The sequence below is a fragment of the Triticum aestivum genome, chromosome 4D (assembly GCF_018294505.1).
Source record: "Triticum aestivum cultivar Chinese Spring chromosome 4D, IWGSC CS RefSeq v2.1, whole genome shotgun sequence".
Lineage (NCBI taxonomy): Eukaryota > Viridiplantae > Streptophyta > Magnoliopsida > Poales > Poaceae > Triticum > Triticum aestivum.
The window spans coordinates 15574018-15593095 of record NC_057805.1 but is presented as its reverse complement, the minus strand read 5'-3'; the positions used below and the strand labels follow the sequence as shown (position 1 = coordinate 15593095).

The window sequence follows — 19078 nt, the reverse complement described above, 5'->3', positions numbered from 1 at the left end:
GTTTTCATTGTTTATTTTGTGTTTTCTTGTTTCTTTTGGTTTTCATTCTACATTTTTCGTATATGTCAAGATTTTTTTCCTAATGCACATGCAACTTTAATAAATACAAGTTCAACATTTTTTCAATACACATTTAACATTTTTTGAAATTCTTGATTAACATTTCTCAGTTACAAGTTTAACATATTTTAATACATGGTCAACATTTCTTCAGTACAAATCTAATATTTTCCAAATGGTTGATCAACATTTTTAATACTTTTTCAACTTTTTATAAATGCTTTATTAATATTTTATATACATCACTAATTTTTTAATCATTTTTAATACACGGTCAACATTTTCTATAGACATTTAACATTTTTCAAATACTTATTCAACATTTATTAAAATACTTGATTAATATTTTTATATACATGGTAAACAAATTTAATCATTTTTTCAATATATGGTCAACATTTTTTCTATACACATTTAACATTTCCCAATGCTTGATTAACATTTTATAAGTAGTTTTTCAATATTTTCTAAAGTTCTTGATTAACATTTTTATATACATGATAAAAAATAGTACTTTTTAATAAATGGTCAGCTTTTTTTCGATACACATATAACATTTTTCAATTGCTTGATTAACTTTTTTGAAATACATGATCAAATTTTAAATACATTTTTCGTATACGTGATAAACATTTTATCTATACATTTAACATTTTTTAAATGCTTGACCAACATTTTTCAAATATCTTTGATAGATTTTTTGCAATATATTTACAATATTTTAAAGTATAAACAAGAAAAAACAAAGAAAAAAATAAAAAAATTCTGTAGCCCCCCGCGCAGCTGGCGCCCCCCAAAAGCAGCCAAAAATCAGGCCGGTTGGTGGGCTAAACGTGCCAGTGCACTGACCCGTTTCCGCGTGTTGTGCTGTGTCTGGGCCAGGAGCGCGGCATGTCCGTGCTGGGCCCTTTTGATCATTTAATGGGCCTGTTTTATCACACTTGGCCTTCTCTCTCGAAAAAAAAAGCTCTCAAAAAAAATTCCCAGCCGTCAGATACAGTGTGCCGCCGCGAGGCGAGTGGCCGACGTACGCGCCGTCGCCTCCTTCCTTCCAGATCCGCGGCGAGCCGCCAACGAGGTACTCTATCCCACCGCACGCGCCTCTTCCTTCTCGTTTGCTATCTGATCTGTTATGTATGGTTTCTGTGTGTGCCGAATCTTGCCCTAGAGTACTGATGAAATTGTTAGTCGGGCCTTCTATGATACGTTTACGGATTACGGTCGACTAAAGCTGATGAAACTATTAGCCCCTAGATAAATTATCACTGTCGCGCCGTTCTTGATTGATCTAGTTTCCGATCTGAGTATAAAACTCTCTCTGACGGTTCTCTAATCTGAACATTGGACTGAAAGCTTAATTTTCCTGCACCTTGTTTTGTCTGCGCAGTATTTAGTATCAGTTGCTTCCTTGTTTATGAGAGTAAACATTGGACTAATCGAGTTGTATATGAGAGTAAACATGACACTCAAAATGCGACTACTGTTTTTTGTTTAGTTGGTAGTCGTTCCTTGCAAGTGAAGATGTCTCGTTGTCCTTCAGGTGGCATCAGCAAGGGAAATTCAGTTATTCGTGGGAGTCATTAACCAGTGAATATCATTTATCCTTGTTGAACTGTAACATCAACTTTAGCTTTTGATTTTTGGATTTCCATAATGTCTATGCACCAGAGTTTCTACCACCTGGTTCAACTTGTATTTGAGAAACTTGTGCGGCCCTTTTTTTCGCATTTAGCATTGTTACATTTCAGGATTTACAGAGTAAATACATCGTTTTCTATTTGCAGCATAAGTTTATGTTTTAGTGATCCGCGATCCATTTTAGATGGGACTCACTTTATCTCAGGGTCTTCTGGATTTATTTCAGTGGCCCTTGTAGTAATCTTGTTTGGCACATAATTCAAGATTACACTTTCTTGTTTCAGGAAAACAGAAGGATGAACTTGAAATTTAAAGCACCGTGGAAAAAAGAGTTAGTTGCCCTGGGCAAAGCTAACGTCAATGGTGAAGATAAAACAATTACTATAAGAAATGATTATCCGGATTACCCTGTCCCTTATTTTCAAGTTACTGAGGGTTTTAATTTGAGAAAGGTCAAGGAGGTATGATAACTATCCATCTGTGTGATATTCCTCTCGCCTTGTTTTTTCTTTCCCAGTGCTGACTCTTGACATTCGCTTTTTCAGCTTATGCTAGAAAGGAATGTTAAGATCGCCAAGTCCATAGCAAATGACATAATCATCCCAGACCCTGCTCCCCAGGTTTGTGTTACCTTCGTTTACATAATTTGATTGATGATTCATTCAATTACATTAGTTGTCATATATGAACCTTGGATCGGAACATGTTGATTCACATGCCTGAACCATGCTAGCTTTAGATTCCCTTACTTTCTCCTCCCTCCTTGTTGCTGCCTCATGTTTGGGTTTATCTTTAGCCTACACCAACTTGCTTAAGGTTACAAGGTTTTGTTGTTTCCATTGTTGTTGTCATACATGCACCTCCATAGACCACAAGACAGTTTATTTTGTTGTGCTTTTAGTTGGATAACTGATGCCTTTCACCTTTTTCAATTGTGACGGACTCCTCTAGTGGGTGGCTGATAACTTCTTGGACAAATATGCCGAATTGGAGCCCATCCTTGTAAAGGACAGTGCCCGGTGCTTCCTCCAACTCTTCCAGAACTGTAGAGGCCGGGGCATGTCATCGGATCTTACCATCACCGCACAAACCTTAACCTTCATTGTCAGTTTCAATGCCCTGCGTTGTGCAAAAGTCGTATTGGAGGGCATGGCACCTGAGCTCTATGGGATGCACGCCAATCCCAACTGCATAAACAAATATGGATACTTCCCGCTCCACGAAGCTGCTGAAAGGTTCTCTCTTGACATGATCAAGCTGCTTTTACGCCATGGTGCATCACCCAATGTGCGCACAGTTGGCAATGATGTCATCAAGAATCTACTCCCGCTCCATGTCGCAGTTGAGAATACTTGCCTGCATAAGTATCTGGAGGACAATCTTTCTCGCAGCCATAATCATCTGGATTATATCTACAAGCTTATTCATCTGCTGTGTCTACCTGAAATGGTCTGTTTTACTTCCCTCCCTATACGAATTACTACTTTTGCAGGATGACGTAAAGAGTAACTATGTTCATACCGTAGACCCCTGACAGGTTATAATGAAATTAGTGATACTAAGTACTGGGCATCCTTTCATCTCAACTTCTCAGAAAAAGTTAAAGTTTTCATTTATTAATCCTTTTTGAATTCATGTGCAGTGTATGTTCTTATAGTAAAGGGTAAAACTTCATCAATAAAATATACAAAAACTGTTGCTGTTAATTTATTTTATTTTCTTTGCCTTGGAGATTGCCCCTAATCCATATTTACTTTGAGAGGAGGAAACACAGCGATATATAGAAAGATTATTCAACATTACTTGCTTGCATATGAATGCTAAATGGACTTAGATTTTGTTCCTTGTTGTTTTACAGAAGATCTTCTTGGACACAACTAGACTGCTTGCAGCGAAAACAAATAATCTACTTCAAGAGCTCTGGAATTACATTGAGGATGGAAAAATTATGCAGTCTGCTATTCTACTACTGGCTGCTCAAGAGCAAATCCGTGGGGGCAGTTCTTCCAAGATGAATGGCAGTAGTAAGAAAAATGGGTTTGACATTCTCAGTAAATGTGTAATGAGGCTTTCAATTGCCTTGAAATGGGAGAAAGGTTCACATGGAATGGCACAGGAGCTTCTGGAGGAAAGGAAGACACTTACTGATTGCGCGTGGCTGCTTGTTGATGTAATTTCCCATGCTGGTGAAGATCTTTCTGCATACATTCAAGCGCATTCTGCGGTAAGCGTTTTTTGGCATATTGCGGCTGCAGTGCCTCAGATGCCTTTTACTTAATATTTGTATTTTTACTATTGTTAGTACTGTTGTTTAAGAAAATACATGCCCTAGTCTTAGCAACAAGATAATTCTCACCTCAACTGAAAATAATAATTTTATACTTGCTCTGCCTGGGTTTACTGGGCCGGGGGGCCAAAATGCTAGGACCAAGGCACAATGGAAATTTCTGGCGCTCTGCTCCGATTAAAGCGCATGGACATTTTGCCCCTGTTATTAACGTTAGCGGTTAATGCAAGAGTTGTTCCTGGATGTGCATGCTCCTAAGGCTAGTCATAGTGGGAGTAACTTAGATAGTAACATATAGCACTCCAATTTTTTTTGCTTATGTGGCATGTAGTTAATGAGGAGAGAGGTGTTTATAGTAACATAATATGTTACTGTAACATAGCACTTCCCGAGAAATGATGAGTCTACAAGCTAATAAATGAACCCATTTATGACACTACTATTATGTTACTTTGCACTATAGAGGTAGTAACTTAGACTAGTGTCATATGCATGACACTAGTATAAGTTACTCCCCACTATGACCAGCCTAATATTTATGTGCTATGGAATTCTCTCCTCTTAATTATCAAGCCAGCATATCAGCGCCTTTAATGCAGGCGTAATTACGTGGCCTAGTAGGAACAGACGGCCCTAAGCTGCTCGCTGGCCTAATAAACATGGACAGAGGTAGTATTTGACAACTTTGTAATAAGCTTTCATTCTGTTTAACAAATCTATACAGAAATTAACTTAGTAAATCTAACACTTCTTCAAGATCATCGGTTGTTTCACAACATGTCGAGTCTGGTTGCGTTGAGTGGCTATGGCATAGCCAACATATCTTCTTTCTGTTTGGCGGAGTTTCAACTATATTAGAAAAATCACAAGATTATGCTTCCCAAAAGTGTTGTTCATTCTCAGTAAAAAAGAGAGCTTAAGAGCCCCATTGTGTTGAGAAGCTAGAGACCTTTTTACCTAATGATTGGGCCATGGGCTTAGCCCATAGCAGGAGCTTCCCTAGGTTTACTCCAATAACAGTCCTCATCCGTAAGATAGATTAGATATAATCTTGTCTGGTTGATCTGAGATAGGGTTGGATTAGTAATTAGTTATGTGAGGGGCTAGCTGGGAAGAAAGATTCCAGGGGAAACTCAACATTCACAAAGGGTGCCCTGGGTAATTGATCTGAGATAGGGTTGGATTAGTTATGTGAGAGGGGCTAGCTGGGAAGAAAGATTCCGGGGAACTCAACCTTCACAAAGAATGCCCTAGGTAATTGATATTGTTTATTATTTACTGTTACGAGTTTTAGTATCTGAATTCCAGAGTTGGTGTATTCTACCTGAAAGCCAAGTTTCAAACAATAATAAGATTGCAATACATTTGTATTATGTAGTATATATGAGGTTTTCTTTGGTGTAATATGGACGATGGAACTGTTATATATCGTTGAACCTTGCATTTTATTTTACGCCAATTTTGCTGCAATGTTAAGTTGTCTTGCTTAAACCAATAAACTTTTCTTGCAGCAATTATCTATCTCAAAATTATCACTAAACTACTACTTTTTCGAGCCCTTATCCCAGATTTGTACTTATTGTGCTAATGTTATCATAAAGCTGCATATTTTACCAGCTGGACAACTATGAAAAACATGCCATACACATGTGGCTCTGCTGACCTCAGAGTGGTTGACCTGTTGGCCTATCAGTACAGCTCATACTAAAAAAAGTGTAGTTTCCTGATAATATGTGTGAGAATGCGTAGTTTGTGAATATTTTTTTCAAGAAGCGTATTTCTTTTCTCTTGCTTGATGCTATATATCAATTTAACATGTTCTCTAATATTTTTATCACTAAATTCTGTTCTTGTTAATTGAAAGAATCTCAAACCCAAGATGCCACTTAGATTCAGAAAATTTCCATCCACTTCACGTCGGCTTGTTACTTGAATAGCTGATTCTTGCTCTAATGTTTAGCCTGTCATATAATGCAATGAGATACAAAGCCCTCTTATTTCTGAACACTTGGGAAAGGTGTGGCAGAGATAATGAAATGAGCAGATAATTAATGGGTGTAAAGCCCTTGTGGTAGTTATTTTAATGAAATGTTCTATGTGAAAAGTATTAGTAACAACCAGCTTGTTATTAGTTATCCATATACTCATCCACATCAGGTCCCCTGTCTGGCTGCTTCTTTCCTTTTATTTTCAATCATCGAACAGACAAACAAACTGGAAGAACACCTTTTGTGCTTTATCTTCTAAGACATTGCTTGATATTATTACACTGCGAAGGAGATTGCTATACGAGTTCATGATAGATACAGTTATTGATGATTTGTGCATTGAATTCACACACTACAACTAGAAGGAGCATATTAGTTCCTTCTCCAGTACCATATGCATTTTTGTCATGGAAATGCAAATCTTACAATGAATACTAATTACATGCATAAATAGTGAAAACATTGGTGACAGAAACACTCGATCTCCATATTAATATTATCTGACATAGTGACATGAGTATAGTGTGAAATGCCAATTTTATTTATTCTGGGCTTCACTTATGTCTATTTTCTGGTTCTGTCACTAGCTTGTATCGTTTTTAGCAGTAAAATTGCCCATATCAACATCAATTGTTTGGTTAATGCTGTTGCATGGTGCATGAATACAGAACATGCGCTTGTCATTTCTCTTTGTTTGTTTCGTGGACACATGGCAGATAAATTGGCAAACATGAGCACCTCCATATTTTCATGGTGGCAGCTGTTTGGCATGATTCCCAGCTCCAAAAATTCTAGCTGCTGGAGCTGGGGGTGGTATATTAAGGGCGTTGACATGAGCCTTCTTTATTCATGTTAGACTGAAAATTTATGCACAAGGTACTTCATTTAGCCTACAAACTCCAGGTCCTCCAAGAAACTGTGAGTTGGAGCTCATTACAGCAACTTGTCTGGCCCGGCAGGACGGTTCAATGTAGTAGAACAAACACTAGGTGTATGCAATTCATGACTAACCTCTTTAAGTTTGTCTGAACTTCATTTGGATCATATAACCTGAAAAAGCCTGAAGAAATCGACACCTCTCTTTAGGAAACCAAACCAAAACAATTAAAATGATTTGAAATAGTTGGAATTTGAATAACTATGACATGTAGTTAAATATACAAAAGTGTGATGCAGTTCTTGATTCGTACCTTTGAAGCGCCTAGATCGTAATGTGTAGTTAAATACACAGAACTTGTGGAAGCTAGCAGATTTTGCTTTAAAATAGACAAGATACATTAATCTGGATGAATCCGAATATGTTTGTTATGTAGTTTATATAACCTAGTGAATTGAATTCGGTAACTCTTTTTGCACACTGTTCTATTGCCTTCCAACTTATATTGCACAATTGCAGTTTTCTCCTCCAAACAATTCTTTCCACCATCTGACTACCTACAATTGGTTATATAATTGGTACTACCTCTGTCCCCAAATGCAAGTTAGCATACGCTCCGGCCACACAACCAACCATCGGCCCGCTAATTAGCCTGAACCATCTACTACCATGCGCACGGTTGGACCGGATGGAGAATCCACAGTTAGTGGAAAGTAGTAAGGGAGATAGAGCTGCGGGGTGGAGATGAATCGTGTGGCTGTAGTAATGGAAATTAAATCTGTTACTATATTCACTAGTGTTTTTACCTTCATTTACTAAAGCGTGGGTGGAAAATCCATCGTTACGAGTTAATGGAGTGTAGTAATGGATCCTATGCATTGCGCCCCTCCGCAGAAATCTAGCTACCCACAATTAGAAAAATTCGTGTGTAGTAATGATTTAATAAACGTAGTAACAGAGTGAAGGGAACATCATAATGTAGCAATGTCTATTACCATCATGACTCATGTGGCCGCAGTAATGGAAATTAAATCTGTTACTATATTCACTAGTGTTTTCACTTTCATTTGCTAAAGCATGTGCTGAAAAAGGATCATGTTCATTGTGTCTCCGCATAAATCTAAGCTATGCACGATTAGGAAAATTTGCATGCAGTGATGAGTTAATGGAACATAAGTAACATAGTGAAGGGAACGTAGTAATGCGGTGATGTCTATTACCATCACTATTCTCTTTTACGAGGTCAAATACTGATCTTTGTTTTTTATTTACTTATTATTAAGATGCACTATACATGGTAATGCTACTTCCAATATGCGATAAACTAATTACTAGTTCATCTATTATTATTTTTACGATTAGAGGATCCAGTGGTGGTGTGTGACAGCCTTTTAATTCCGTTACCATATATGATAGTACTTCTACTATGGTTAGTGGTAGGAGGTGTGGGTCTTAGTACGACGAGTGCAATCTACCATATACGCTATTTTTTTTACTGTCATCAATTAGCTAACAGAATTGCAGAACGAAGGTGAGGCGCAGGGAGCAGTAATGGAAATTAAATTCGTTACGATATTTGCTACTTGCTTTTACCCTCATTTTCTCGGATGTGTGGCTGGCCCTGCTGAGCGGCGCACCAAGCGGGTAACTAGCGACCGGCGCGTACGCTTAGTTTTGCGCGCTTGCTTAGTTTAGCGTCACCGTGTATGCTTAATAAACAATATCAAATCAGTATCAATATATCCACCATTAGATATATTTTCATAATCTATTTGTTTAATACTGTAGTTGTTGATATTTTCTTCTATATATTTGGTCAAACTCAGAAAGAATTGACTTTTTGGCTGGATTTATACGCCATGTATATGGGGAAGGAGGGAGCACATTGTATATGCAGTAGATCTATGTTAGTGATATATTGCCTTATACAACAGCTTGTATGTCATGTAGGTTCCCCATGCGGAGGTCTTTCAACATGTTTCATCTGTCCTCGAGGACTATGGATTTTGCCCTACTGGAGATCTCATGGACACTATAAACCTGTACTACTCTTTGTATTGCTTCACACAATAATTTTCTATGTGAATAAACGGTTTTTTGCTGATTATTTAATTTTGTCTCCCACTTGTTGCAGCCAGCCTTATAACTGCAGAAAGTCAAACGGAGAGTCATGCAAAGGTGTGTGGGGCTCAAGTGATTCTTTTTACACTTAACAAACTGAGTCTTAATCTCTTCCCTTATTTTTAAAATGGATAACAGGGCTTACAGATGCAAACATGGCAGTTATGGAATCGACCAATCTGGATGCTGCAGACGATAAGGTAAAGATAATCACATCTGGGCCGGGGTTGATCTAGTTTTGGATAGACTGATGGTGTTTGGTAACGAGTAATGATATTGTGGCAGCAAAAAGAAAGAAAGCTATAAGAATATGTTCCCTTTCCTGGTTCTTTTTATTTTATTTCACATCAACTTTTTCTAAGAATATGTAAAGAAGTAAACATTTCCCAAATTGACAGATCCCATGAACACTTCCAGATACATAATAGAATCTTTGTTTTAAGGCGCATTTTCTTGACTTCTCACTGTACTCGTCTTGCCCTAATCTCGAGTCCAGGTCACAACTGTTGGAAATGACGGCCTCGCCCTTATGGCACGGCAGCACACTACACAAACACAGGTAACCCATTATAACTTAACACTGATTTTGGTGCAGCAGTACCAAGCAGCTTTGCCTACACCTTGTGGCAGCACAGATGGGTTACTAACTACTCCCTCTGTCCCATAATATAAGAACGTTTTTGGCACTACACTAGTGTAAAAAACGTTCTTATATTATGGGACGGAGGGAGTAGAGCACAAAGTGATGGGTTTGATGCTGCAAAGCTGGGCAGCTTTGTAGTAGCGATTTCAGCCATATTTATAGAGTACAAGTATTCGTGTACCTAAAAGAACATGTATAGAAACTAAATTCTAGCTTTGAGTTGCCTCCAAATACATATCACCTATTGCAATGCCATGGCATTCCAACTACTGTTCATCTCTGCCATCCTAATGTGTTTCCATCGGTTCTTTTTACCAAAGATAAGGGGTAAACGCAATAAAAGTAGGCTTAATTAACTTAATAACATAGTTGTACCGTGTAGGTTCCAAGTAACATCAACATGGGGATTTCACCAAGGGGGCTTGCGCATTTTTTTTTCTAACACCTTACTGTTCTTGAATGATTCGTTACATCTGAAATTTATTTGGTGCCTGTGAGGAAGATTCTGATAGAAGAAGATGCAGTGTAACACTCCCTATTTCAGTGCTAGAGACATCCGTTTGAGTGACAATTAATATTGGGATGGAGGGAGTATAATTGTTGGAGGCAATAACAAAAGCATGTTTCACTTGCAATGTTTGTGCCATGCATTGTACTGGTTCAACAGCTTTTTATGTTGCTTAAGCATGCTACTTAATTACTACACTGCAGTTACATCATTCATATCTAATGAAACGCCTATGTTGTGTATTGATCAACATAATACATTAAGCGAGAGGTGCTGGCTGGAAGTATGGGTGTTCCTATTTTTATGTACCTGTAATGGAATATTTGACAGGCCGTGAGGAAGAAAGTTGGCGGAGGACGGGATCCCACATATACAAAGAGAAGTTTTTTCCCATATTGGAGATCAGTGTTACAAGCTCGGTTTCCTTTGAAGGTGTATCCAGCCTATGCAAGCTCAGATCGTATGGCTGGGCTTCGTGGACAACTCCATGTCACTCTGAGTAACAAAATGGCCCATGGGCCTACTCCTACTCCAAATCATAAACTTGGTCCAATGCGGAGAATCTCGCCACTTACAAGCAATAATCAACCCAGAAGGTGTTTTGTCACTGCTGCTACTGGTGCATTCAGGCTCTTGAAGGTGCTAAAGTAGGAGTAGAAAGGTATGTCAGGAGTTTGTCTCCCTCCAAATTTTCTGAAAACGCACCACATAAACACATGGGAAGAAAGATTTTTCGTGATGCACCTTTTAACTACCCCCTCTGTAAAGAAATATAAGAGTGTTTAGATTCTTTACAGAGGGAGTAGTTAAGATTATTCGTTGATAGTTCATTAAGGATTTGGTTATTTGCTCGATAGGGTTAGGTATTCTATTATTGTGTCTTTCCCCCCACTGTTGTAAGTTTGTAGTCTCCAGGTTCTTCTACTTCAAGGGCTACACCAAGCTCGGGTATGTTTGCTTGCTTAGCAATGAGCAACCCTGTTGTTATTTATTTCCCCAACTGGTCCATGTGCAGATAATTCAGATGACAGTGACATCTAAATCCTTGTGGGGAAGCAATAGAGATCCACATGATTTCTTCTATGTTTTTGTTTTCTTAGAGAATTCTCAGCCCTGAGAAATATACAACACATTTGATCCTAGTTAGCCAGTGCTCAACATGGTGCTGCTCCATTAACTAAACATGTTAAAGCTGCAGTCTTAATGAGCGGCCTCTATTGATGCTCACCGACATGGAATTTTTTTTACGATCTTTTTCTTTGTCATGGGATTATTAGTCTTGTAGTGCTTCTTCAATCTCCTGCACACATGAAGATGCCTTTGTCTTCAATTATTCATCTAACAACCCACTACTACTTGCATGCACATCCTTGGTGAACACCAACCTTGGTTGGTAGGTGGGATTCGTTCATGTTGCATCATAGTAGATATTTGGATGTGGAGATGCAATCATACCTTAAGCTTACTTCTATTTCCAGTTGATCGCCAAAGGAAAGCTGGTGATCTCTGGATTGAGTGGGAAAAATGACTGACCTGAACTAAATTTCTGGCCTGTGGTGCCAAACAATGCGTCAATGTGCCTTAATCTGCATTGGCATGGGAGAATTTCATTTCCTTTTTGTCCACGTCATTTTCATTATTTACTACCAAAGTGATTCTGATTTTGTCGACTTGCCTTTCGTTCTGGGAACACTGCAGGAGGCTCAACTTCTTCGCGATAATTGGCCAATACTCTGCATGGCGTCATTCAGACTGATGCCTGACTTGATAGCTGCTGTGACTTGACTCCACTTAGATGTGGTGTTGTAAGTGTCAAATGTGTGTAATTCTGATCTACTCTCGTCATGTAGTAAGACTGCATGGAGATGGTTTGTACCATCGAGGTTTAGGTTTTGAGTCATCAACTACTTTGAATGATTTTTAACGTTAATGTTGTATGCATTTGTGTCTGGTTCCATCAGTGATTTTTAACGTTAATGCTATTTAAAACCATGGATGCACCCAGCGGACTTGTTTCTACAGTCGGTGACGCTTAGGGGTGACTGGAAGATCATGTGCGCTCTTTCCGAGGTCGCTGGTGCTCCACTGCCTTATAAACCCGGCCTCTTCTTCAAGAGATGCAGGCAACCATCTTTATTATATTATTCAACAAAGTCCTCACAAAATAAATACGTGAATCAATCCAAGGCCATCTTTCTGTCGCCATGATGTGTCCTAACCTTGCGTCAACACACACAAGTTCGGTGGCCTTACCAAACTGCCCGCAAGCTAGCCAAGAGCTGGTCTAGCAGACACACCGCATGCACAGGCTCTATACTCTGCCGTCGTGATCAATGCATTGAGCTTGCTAGACCCATCTACCGTCGACGCCACCATGATGACAGACAACGCTACCCTCCTGCACGGGCCCATCAACACGCGTTCACCACTAAGATCCCACTGCCCCATGCCACCGAGACCCGTTGCCGTCAATGCTGAAGATGCAACACCGCTCCATCTCTTGTTGTTATGATGATGACGGCATTATTGTCCACCATGACCAAAGCCAACACGGTTTTCACCGGAAGTCATTGCACCCTGATATCGTCGCTAATTGGATCCACGTGCAGCCTTGCCATGTAGACATACGGCGGCAGAAATGCTGGTACAGAGCCTCCGAAGCCATGCCGCGACGGATCTGACTGGGACACCAGATCCACGGTCAGCGTCACCGCCCATCGCACAACAGGGTAGCCCACCGGATCATCCCGCCATTCATGGGGTCACCGGCTACCACCGCACAACCAAGGCCACCGCCCTGACCACCCCTTAAGGCCACCCCGCACAAGCCGCCTCAACCACCTCGTGGGGAAGCCACCATAGTCGTCCCCCGGCTCATGCCTCCTGCTTCGCCAACGCCGTACCCGTGCTACTGATGGGCCCTTGCCGGGCGAACGTGCGGCGCCAGGAGGCGGGTACGGCACGACGAAGAGAGAAGGATGAGGAGTGCGGGCACAACAAGGGTATGGCGCGGCTGGAGGCGTACAACGAAGGGACGCGCGATCGGGCCCTCCTATTCAAGGCCGCTGTGGGCGACGGGCTCCTCTTCTTCAAGGTACTTTTTGACCTTGCCGACGCCGTTTGTGTTTCTCCTCGTAGGCCATCACTTGCGGACATGCCTTGTTGCGTGTGGCAGGGCCTCTCGTTGAGCCTGAGCGGGAGGACAACACTGGATCCGCCAAGGAGCGTGCTCCCGGAAAGGGCGATTGATTATACAGTCGGTCGACGTAGTGAAGGGGCCATCCACCCCCAACAAACTTTTTTTGCGGAGACTACCAACAAACATTGACCACCTCAAGAAGGATCTGCCATAGAAAGACTTTAATAGCCAAAAAGAAGTTCGTTAAAACTAGTGGAGTAGAATTGTAGATAGATTGTGACTATTATGTTGTTTGTTACTGATGACCCACAAGTATAGGAGACCAATCGTAGTCCTTTCGATAAGTAAGAGTGTCGAACCCAACGAGGAGCCGAAGGAAATGACAAGCGGTTTTCAGCAAGGTAATGTCTGCAAGCACTGAAATTATAAATAACGAATAGTTTGATAGCAAGATAATTTGTAACGAGCAAGTAACAGTAATGGTAACAAAAGTGCAGCAAGGTAGCCCAATCCTTTTGAGGAAAAGGACAGGCCAAAACAGGCTCTTATGATAAGCAAAGTGTTCTTGAGGGCACACGGGAATTTCATCTAGTCCCTTTTATCATGTTGGTTTGATTTGTGTTCGCTACTTTGATAATTTGATATGTGGGTGGACCGGTGCTTAGGTGTTGTTCTTACTTGAACAAACCTCCTACTTATGATTAACCCCCTCGCAAGCATCCGCAACTATGAGAAAAGCATTAAGAATAAATTCTAACCATAGCATTAAACTTTTGGATCCAAATCAGTCCCTTAGGGAATAGCGCATAAACTAGCGTTTAAGCTTCTGCCACTCTCAGAACCCATCATCTAATAACTACCCCACAATGCATTCCCTTAGGCCCAAATATGGTGAAGTGTCATGTAGTCGACGTTCACATGACACCGCTAAGGGAATCACAACATACATACCATCAAAATATCGAACACATAAAATTCACATGATTACTTGCAACAAGATTGAAAGGATCGATATGGTTGACTAGAGGGGGGGTGAATAGGCAACTAACAATTTTTAGCTTTTCTTGACCAAATTAAACTTAGCATCAAAGTAGGTTGTCTAGATGTGCAACTAGGTGAGCAACCTATATGATGCAACAACAACAAGCACACAAGCAAGCACGGGATACAACACAATGGAAGCTTGCACAAGTAAAGGTAAGAGATAACCAAGAGTGGAGCTGGTGGAGACGAGGATGTGTTACGGAAGTTCCTTCCCTTTGAGAGCAAGTACGTCTCCGTTGGAGCGGTGTGGAGGCACAATGCTCCCCAAGAAGCCATTAGGGCCACCGTATTCTCCTCACGCCCTCACACAATGCGAGATGTCATGATTCCACTATTGGTGCCCATGAAGGCGGCAACCGAACCTTTACTAACAAGGTTGGGGCAATCTCCACAACTTAATTGGAGGCTCCCAACGACACCACGAAGCTTCACCACAATGGAATATGGATCCGAGGTGACCTCAACCGTCTAGGGTGCTCAAACACCCAAGAGTAACAAGATCCGCAAGGGATTAGTGGGGGGAATCAAATTTCTCTTGGTGGAAGTGTAGATCGAGGCCTTCTCAACCAATCCCTAGAAAATCAACAAGTTTGATTGGCTAGGGAGAGAGATCGGGAGAAAATGGAGGTTTGAGCAACAGTGGAGCTTGGGGAGGGAAAAGGTGGTCTTCTTGGGGAAGAAGACCCCCTTTATATAGTAGGGGAAAAGATCCAACCGCTATCCCCTCACTCAGCCCACGCGGTGCGGTACTATCGCACACAACTGCGGTACTACCGCTTGCGCGGTAGAGACCAGATGAGGGCCCGTCGTTGCACAGGGCAACGAGCGGTAGAACCGCCGGAGCGGTACTACCGCGCTACCCTATGGTACTACCATAAGGCAGGGCTCAACTGGAGTTGGAAATATACAGAATAAATAAATTACATCCGTAAATACTTCCGCTAAGTTTGGAGCTATGCAAAAATTCGACACTGTACTACCGCTCACAGGGAGCGGTACTACCGCGTAGGAGCAGAAGTAAAAAATTACTTCCACACCTACTTCCGCATGTGTCAGTGTCAGTCAGGGCCGGAGGCAGCGGTACTACCGCTCACCAGGATCGGTACTACCGCTGGGCCCTGCGGTACTACCGCAAGCACCTGTGGTACTACTGCTCCCTTGAGCAGTACTACCGCACCCCACACACACTTTGGCATTTGGCAGTCTTCATTTCGTAGAGACAAAGATAACCGGACGATGCTCCGTTGATGCGAAGGAAAGGTGGTGCAAAGGAACAGATGTGTACGTGTCGATTCCACCCTAACCTTTCCGAAGCGGACCCCCTCTTAATAGTACGGCTTTCCTACGACTCAAATCCACCAAAAAGAACTGTAGAGAACAGCCGTCTTTGATAGGGTCCAAGAGACACCGAATCGTCTTGTGCCTAGATACGAAATATCTGAAATGCTCAATGCACACGATTAGTCCGCAAATGTACTGTCATCAATCATCAAAACCACTTAGCGAGAAATATGCCCTTACAATCTCCCCCTTTTGGTGGATTGATGACAATACTGGATTTGCACATGGAGATATATAATGAGCATAGGCAAACCCAAAATCGATAAAATATAGACGGGCTCCCCCTAGATGTGTGCATTCCATAGATACGCTTTGGACTGCAAAACACACACACTAGGATTAACACTCCCCCTATATTTTATAGACAAAGTAGTCCTTGCAACAAGATAAGTGACAATAAGCATGGAGGCAAGGTATAGCAAGTGAGCATGGTAATGAGGGCACAAGATAAGATAATCTCACAAGCTACTAATCATACTAGACAATAGGAAGATAAGAGAGAGCGCATATGTCTTACACCATATGATAGGATTAGTCTCCGGACTCACACACAACTAACACAAACCAAAGCAAACGAAGAAGGTCCAACGAAAGTAAGACAAAGTAATGACTCACAAATCCTACACTCTCTCCCCCTTTGGCATCAAGACACCAAAAGGGCAGAGAGGACACCTAAGACACGGGTGGTAGCTCCCACTGAAGTGATCACCCAACAGTCTCGTCATCTGAAGCAGCAGGAATGGTCTCCTCATCTGAATCAGCCCACTGATAGCCCTGCTTCGTCATCCAAGCAGCCTCAGGAGTGATGTTCGTCTCAGACCCGCTCGATACGTGCTCACCAAGCTTCCGCAAAATTCGCTTGTCACGCTGGCGACTCTCCTTCTGAGCAACGTGAGCCTTGTATTGCCCCTTGGCCTGCATGCAGAACAGAGCCTTCACCTTGGCCTTGAGCTTCTTATCCCAAGATGGCTCAACAGAGGGAGGTGCATAGCCCTCAGAACTGTCCTCTGCCTCCTCCTCCTCAATATCATCATCATCAACATCCATGCGGGTCGCTTCTGCCTCAGCCCGAGTAGCGGTGTTGGCCCACTTGTTCTTCTGGCGCAGCCGAATGGGCTCATGGCGAATCCAATTGGGAGCATGGAACTCTTCACCTAGAAAGAGCTTCTCCCAAGTCTTCGAAATCAAGGGGGTGCAAATAAGGTCCATAGATAGGAACCTTGCGATGGAACACCGCAAACTGAAGCTCACACCACATGATATGAGAGACATCAAGTGGTCCGGGTTGCTCACGACGCGCGCCCTCACAAATGAGCATCATGTCCACAAGATAGGAATGCACCTTGTCCTTGTCGCCTATGCGAGGAAAAAGAGAGTTGCGGAAGATCTGGTGCATGATGTCAAGAAACGGGTTCAACACATAAGTCTTCTTGCCACTGTGTAAAGACTTCTCAACAAGGTAGGGTTGAATCTTGTTCTTGTTGGCAGACTCTGGGTTGGCATGCAGGCGGACACCCATGGGCACATCTAGCCCCTCATCATGAACATGCAGCAGATCCATGAACTCCTTCCACTCAGCAGACATCCTCTTTCCATTAGTCATCCAAGTCATGATCCGTTTCACATCCGTGTGGAAGTGGACAGAAGCAAAGAACTGATCCACAATCTCTGGGTCAAAGTCAAGGTGGAACGTGAGGAGCTCCTCAATACCAAACTGCTCCACCAAATCCAAAGGCTCACCAAAATAGTCCTGGTTCTTCCTCAGATGGTCCATGTCAATCCACTGAATGGGTACGTAGGTGTTCTGCTTGGCCTTGATCACATCTAGGAAGATGAGATTTCGTTGCTTGGTCCAAAACAAGTCATTGCCCCTTATGAGTTCCCTTGTCTTGACATAGGGGTTGAGCTTCCTTCGAATCAGAAACTCTGCTTGACATAGTCCGAACGTCATAACCGTACTTTATTGGATATAGTGCAATCTATGATGTCTCTTACCAATTTACCACTATCATTTTGGGGTTATGCATTAGAGACAGCTACATTCACGTTAAATAGGGCACCATCAAAATCCGTTGAGACGATGCCTTATGAACTGTGGTTTGGCAAGAAACCAAAGTTGTCGTTTCTTAAAGTTTGGGGTTGCGATGCTTGTGTGAAAAAGTTTCATCCTGATAAGCTCAAACCCAAATCGGAGAAATGTGTCTTCATAGGATACCCAAAGGAGACAGTTGGGTACACCTTCTATCACAGATCCGAAGGCAAGACATTTGTTGCTTAGTATGGATCCTTTCTAGAGAAGGAGTTTCTCTCGAAAGAAGTGAGTGGGAGGAAAGTAGAACTTGATGAGGTAACTGTACCTGCTCCCTTACTGGAAAGTAGTTCATCACAGAAATCTGTTCCTGTGACTCCTACACCAATTAGTGAGGAAGTTAATGATGATGATCATGGAACTTCAGATCAAGTTATTACTAAACCTCGTAGGTCAACCAGAGTAAGATCCGCACCAGAGTGGTACGGTAATCCTGTTCTGGAGGTTATGTTACTAGACCATGACGAACCTACGAACTATGAAGAAGCGATGGTGAGCCCAGATTCTGCGAAATGGCTTGAGGCCATGAAATCTGAGATAAGATCCATATATGAGAACAAAGTATGGACTTTGATTGACTTGCCCAATGATCGGCTAGCCATTGAGATTAAATGGATCTTCAAGAGGAAGACGGATGCTGATAGTAGTGTTACTATCTACAAAGCTAGAATTGTCGCAAAAGGTTTTCGACAAGTTTAAGGTGTTGACTGCGATGAGAGTTTCTCACTCGTATCTATGCTTAAGTCTGTCTGAATCATGTTAGCAATTGCCGCATTTTATGAAATCTGGCAAATGGATAAACAAAACTACATTCCTTAATGGATTTATTAAAGAAGAGTTGTATATGATGCAACCAGGAGGTTTTGTCAATCCTAAAAGTGCTAACAAAATATGCAAGCTCCAGCGATCCATCTATGGACTGGTGCAAGCATCTCGGAGTTGGAATATACACTTTGATAAGTTGATCAAAGGATATAGTTTTATACAGACTTGCGGTGAAGCCTGTATTTAAAAGAAAGTGAGTGGGAGCACTACAGCATTTCTGATAAGTATATGTGAATGACATATTGTTGATCGGAAATAATGTAGAATTATTCTGCAAAGCATAAAGGAGTGTTTGAAAGAAGTTTTTCAAAGAAAGACCTCGGTGAAGCTGCTTACATATTGAGCATCAAGATCTATAGAGATAGATCAAGATGCTTGATAAGTTTTTTTTTTCAATGAGTACATACCTTAACAAGATTTTGAAGTGGTTCAAAATGGAACAGTCAAAGAAAGAGTTTCTTGCCTGTGTTACAAGGTGTGAAATTGAGTAAGACTCAAAACCCGACCACGGCAGAAGA

General features: G+C 41.5%; 1 protein-coding gene across 1 annotated transcript; it reads left to right on the top strand.

The window, feature by feature from the left end:
- The first annotated feature begins 1014 nt into the window (after nt 1–1014).
- LOC123095777 (uncharacterized) lies at nt 1015–12093 on the top strand. The gene is made up of 10 exons (XM_044517341.1): nt 1015–1138; nt 1983–2159; nt 2244–2318; nt 2650–3147; nt 3557–3922; nt 8801–8892; nt 8985–9028; nt 9110–9171; nt 10453–10783; nt 11821–12093. The coding sequence occupies exons 2-9, from the start codon at nt 1995–1997 to the stop codon at nt 10771–10773; spliced, it is 1623 nt and encodes a 540-aa protein (XP_044373276.1). The 5' UTR covers nt 1015–1138; nt 1983–1994; the 3' UTR covers nt 10774–10783; nt 11821–12093.
- Nucleotides 12094–19078: the final 6985 nt, after the last annotated feature.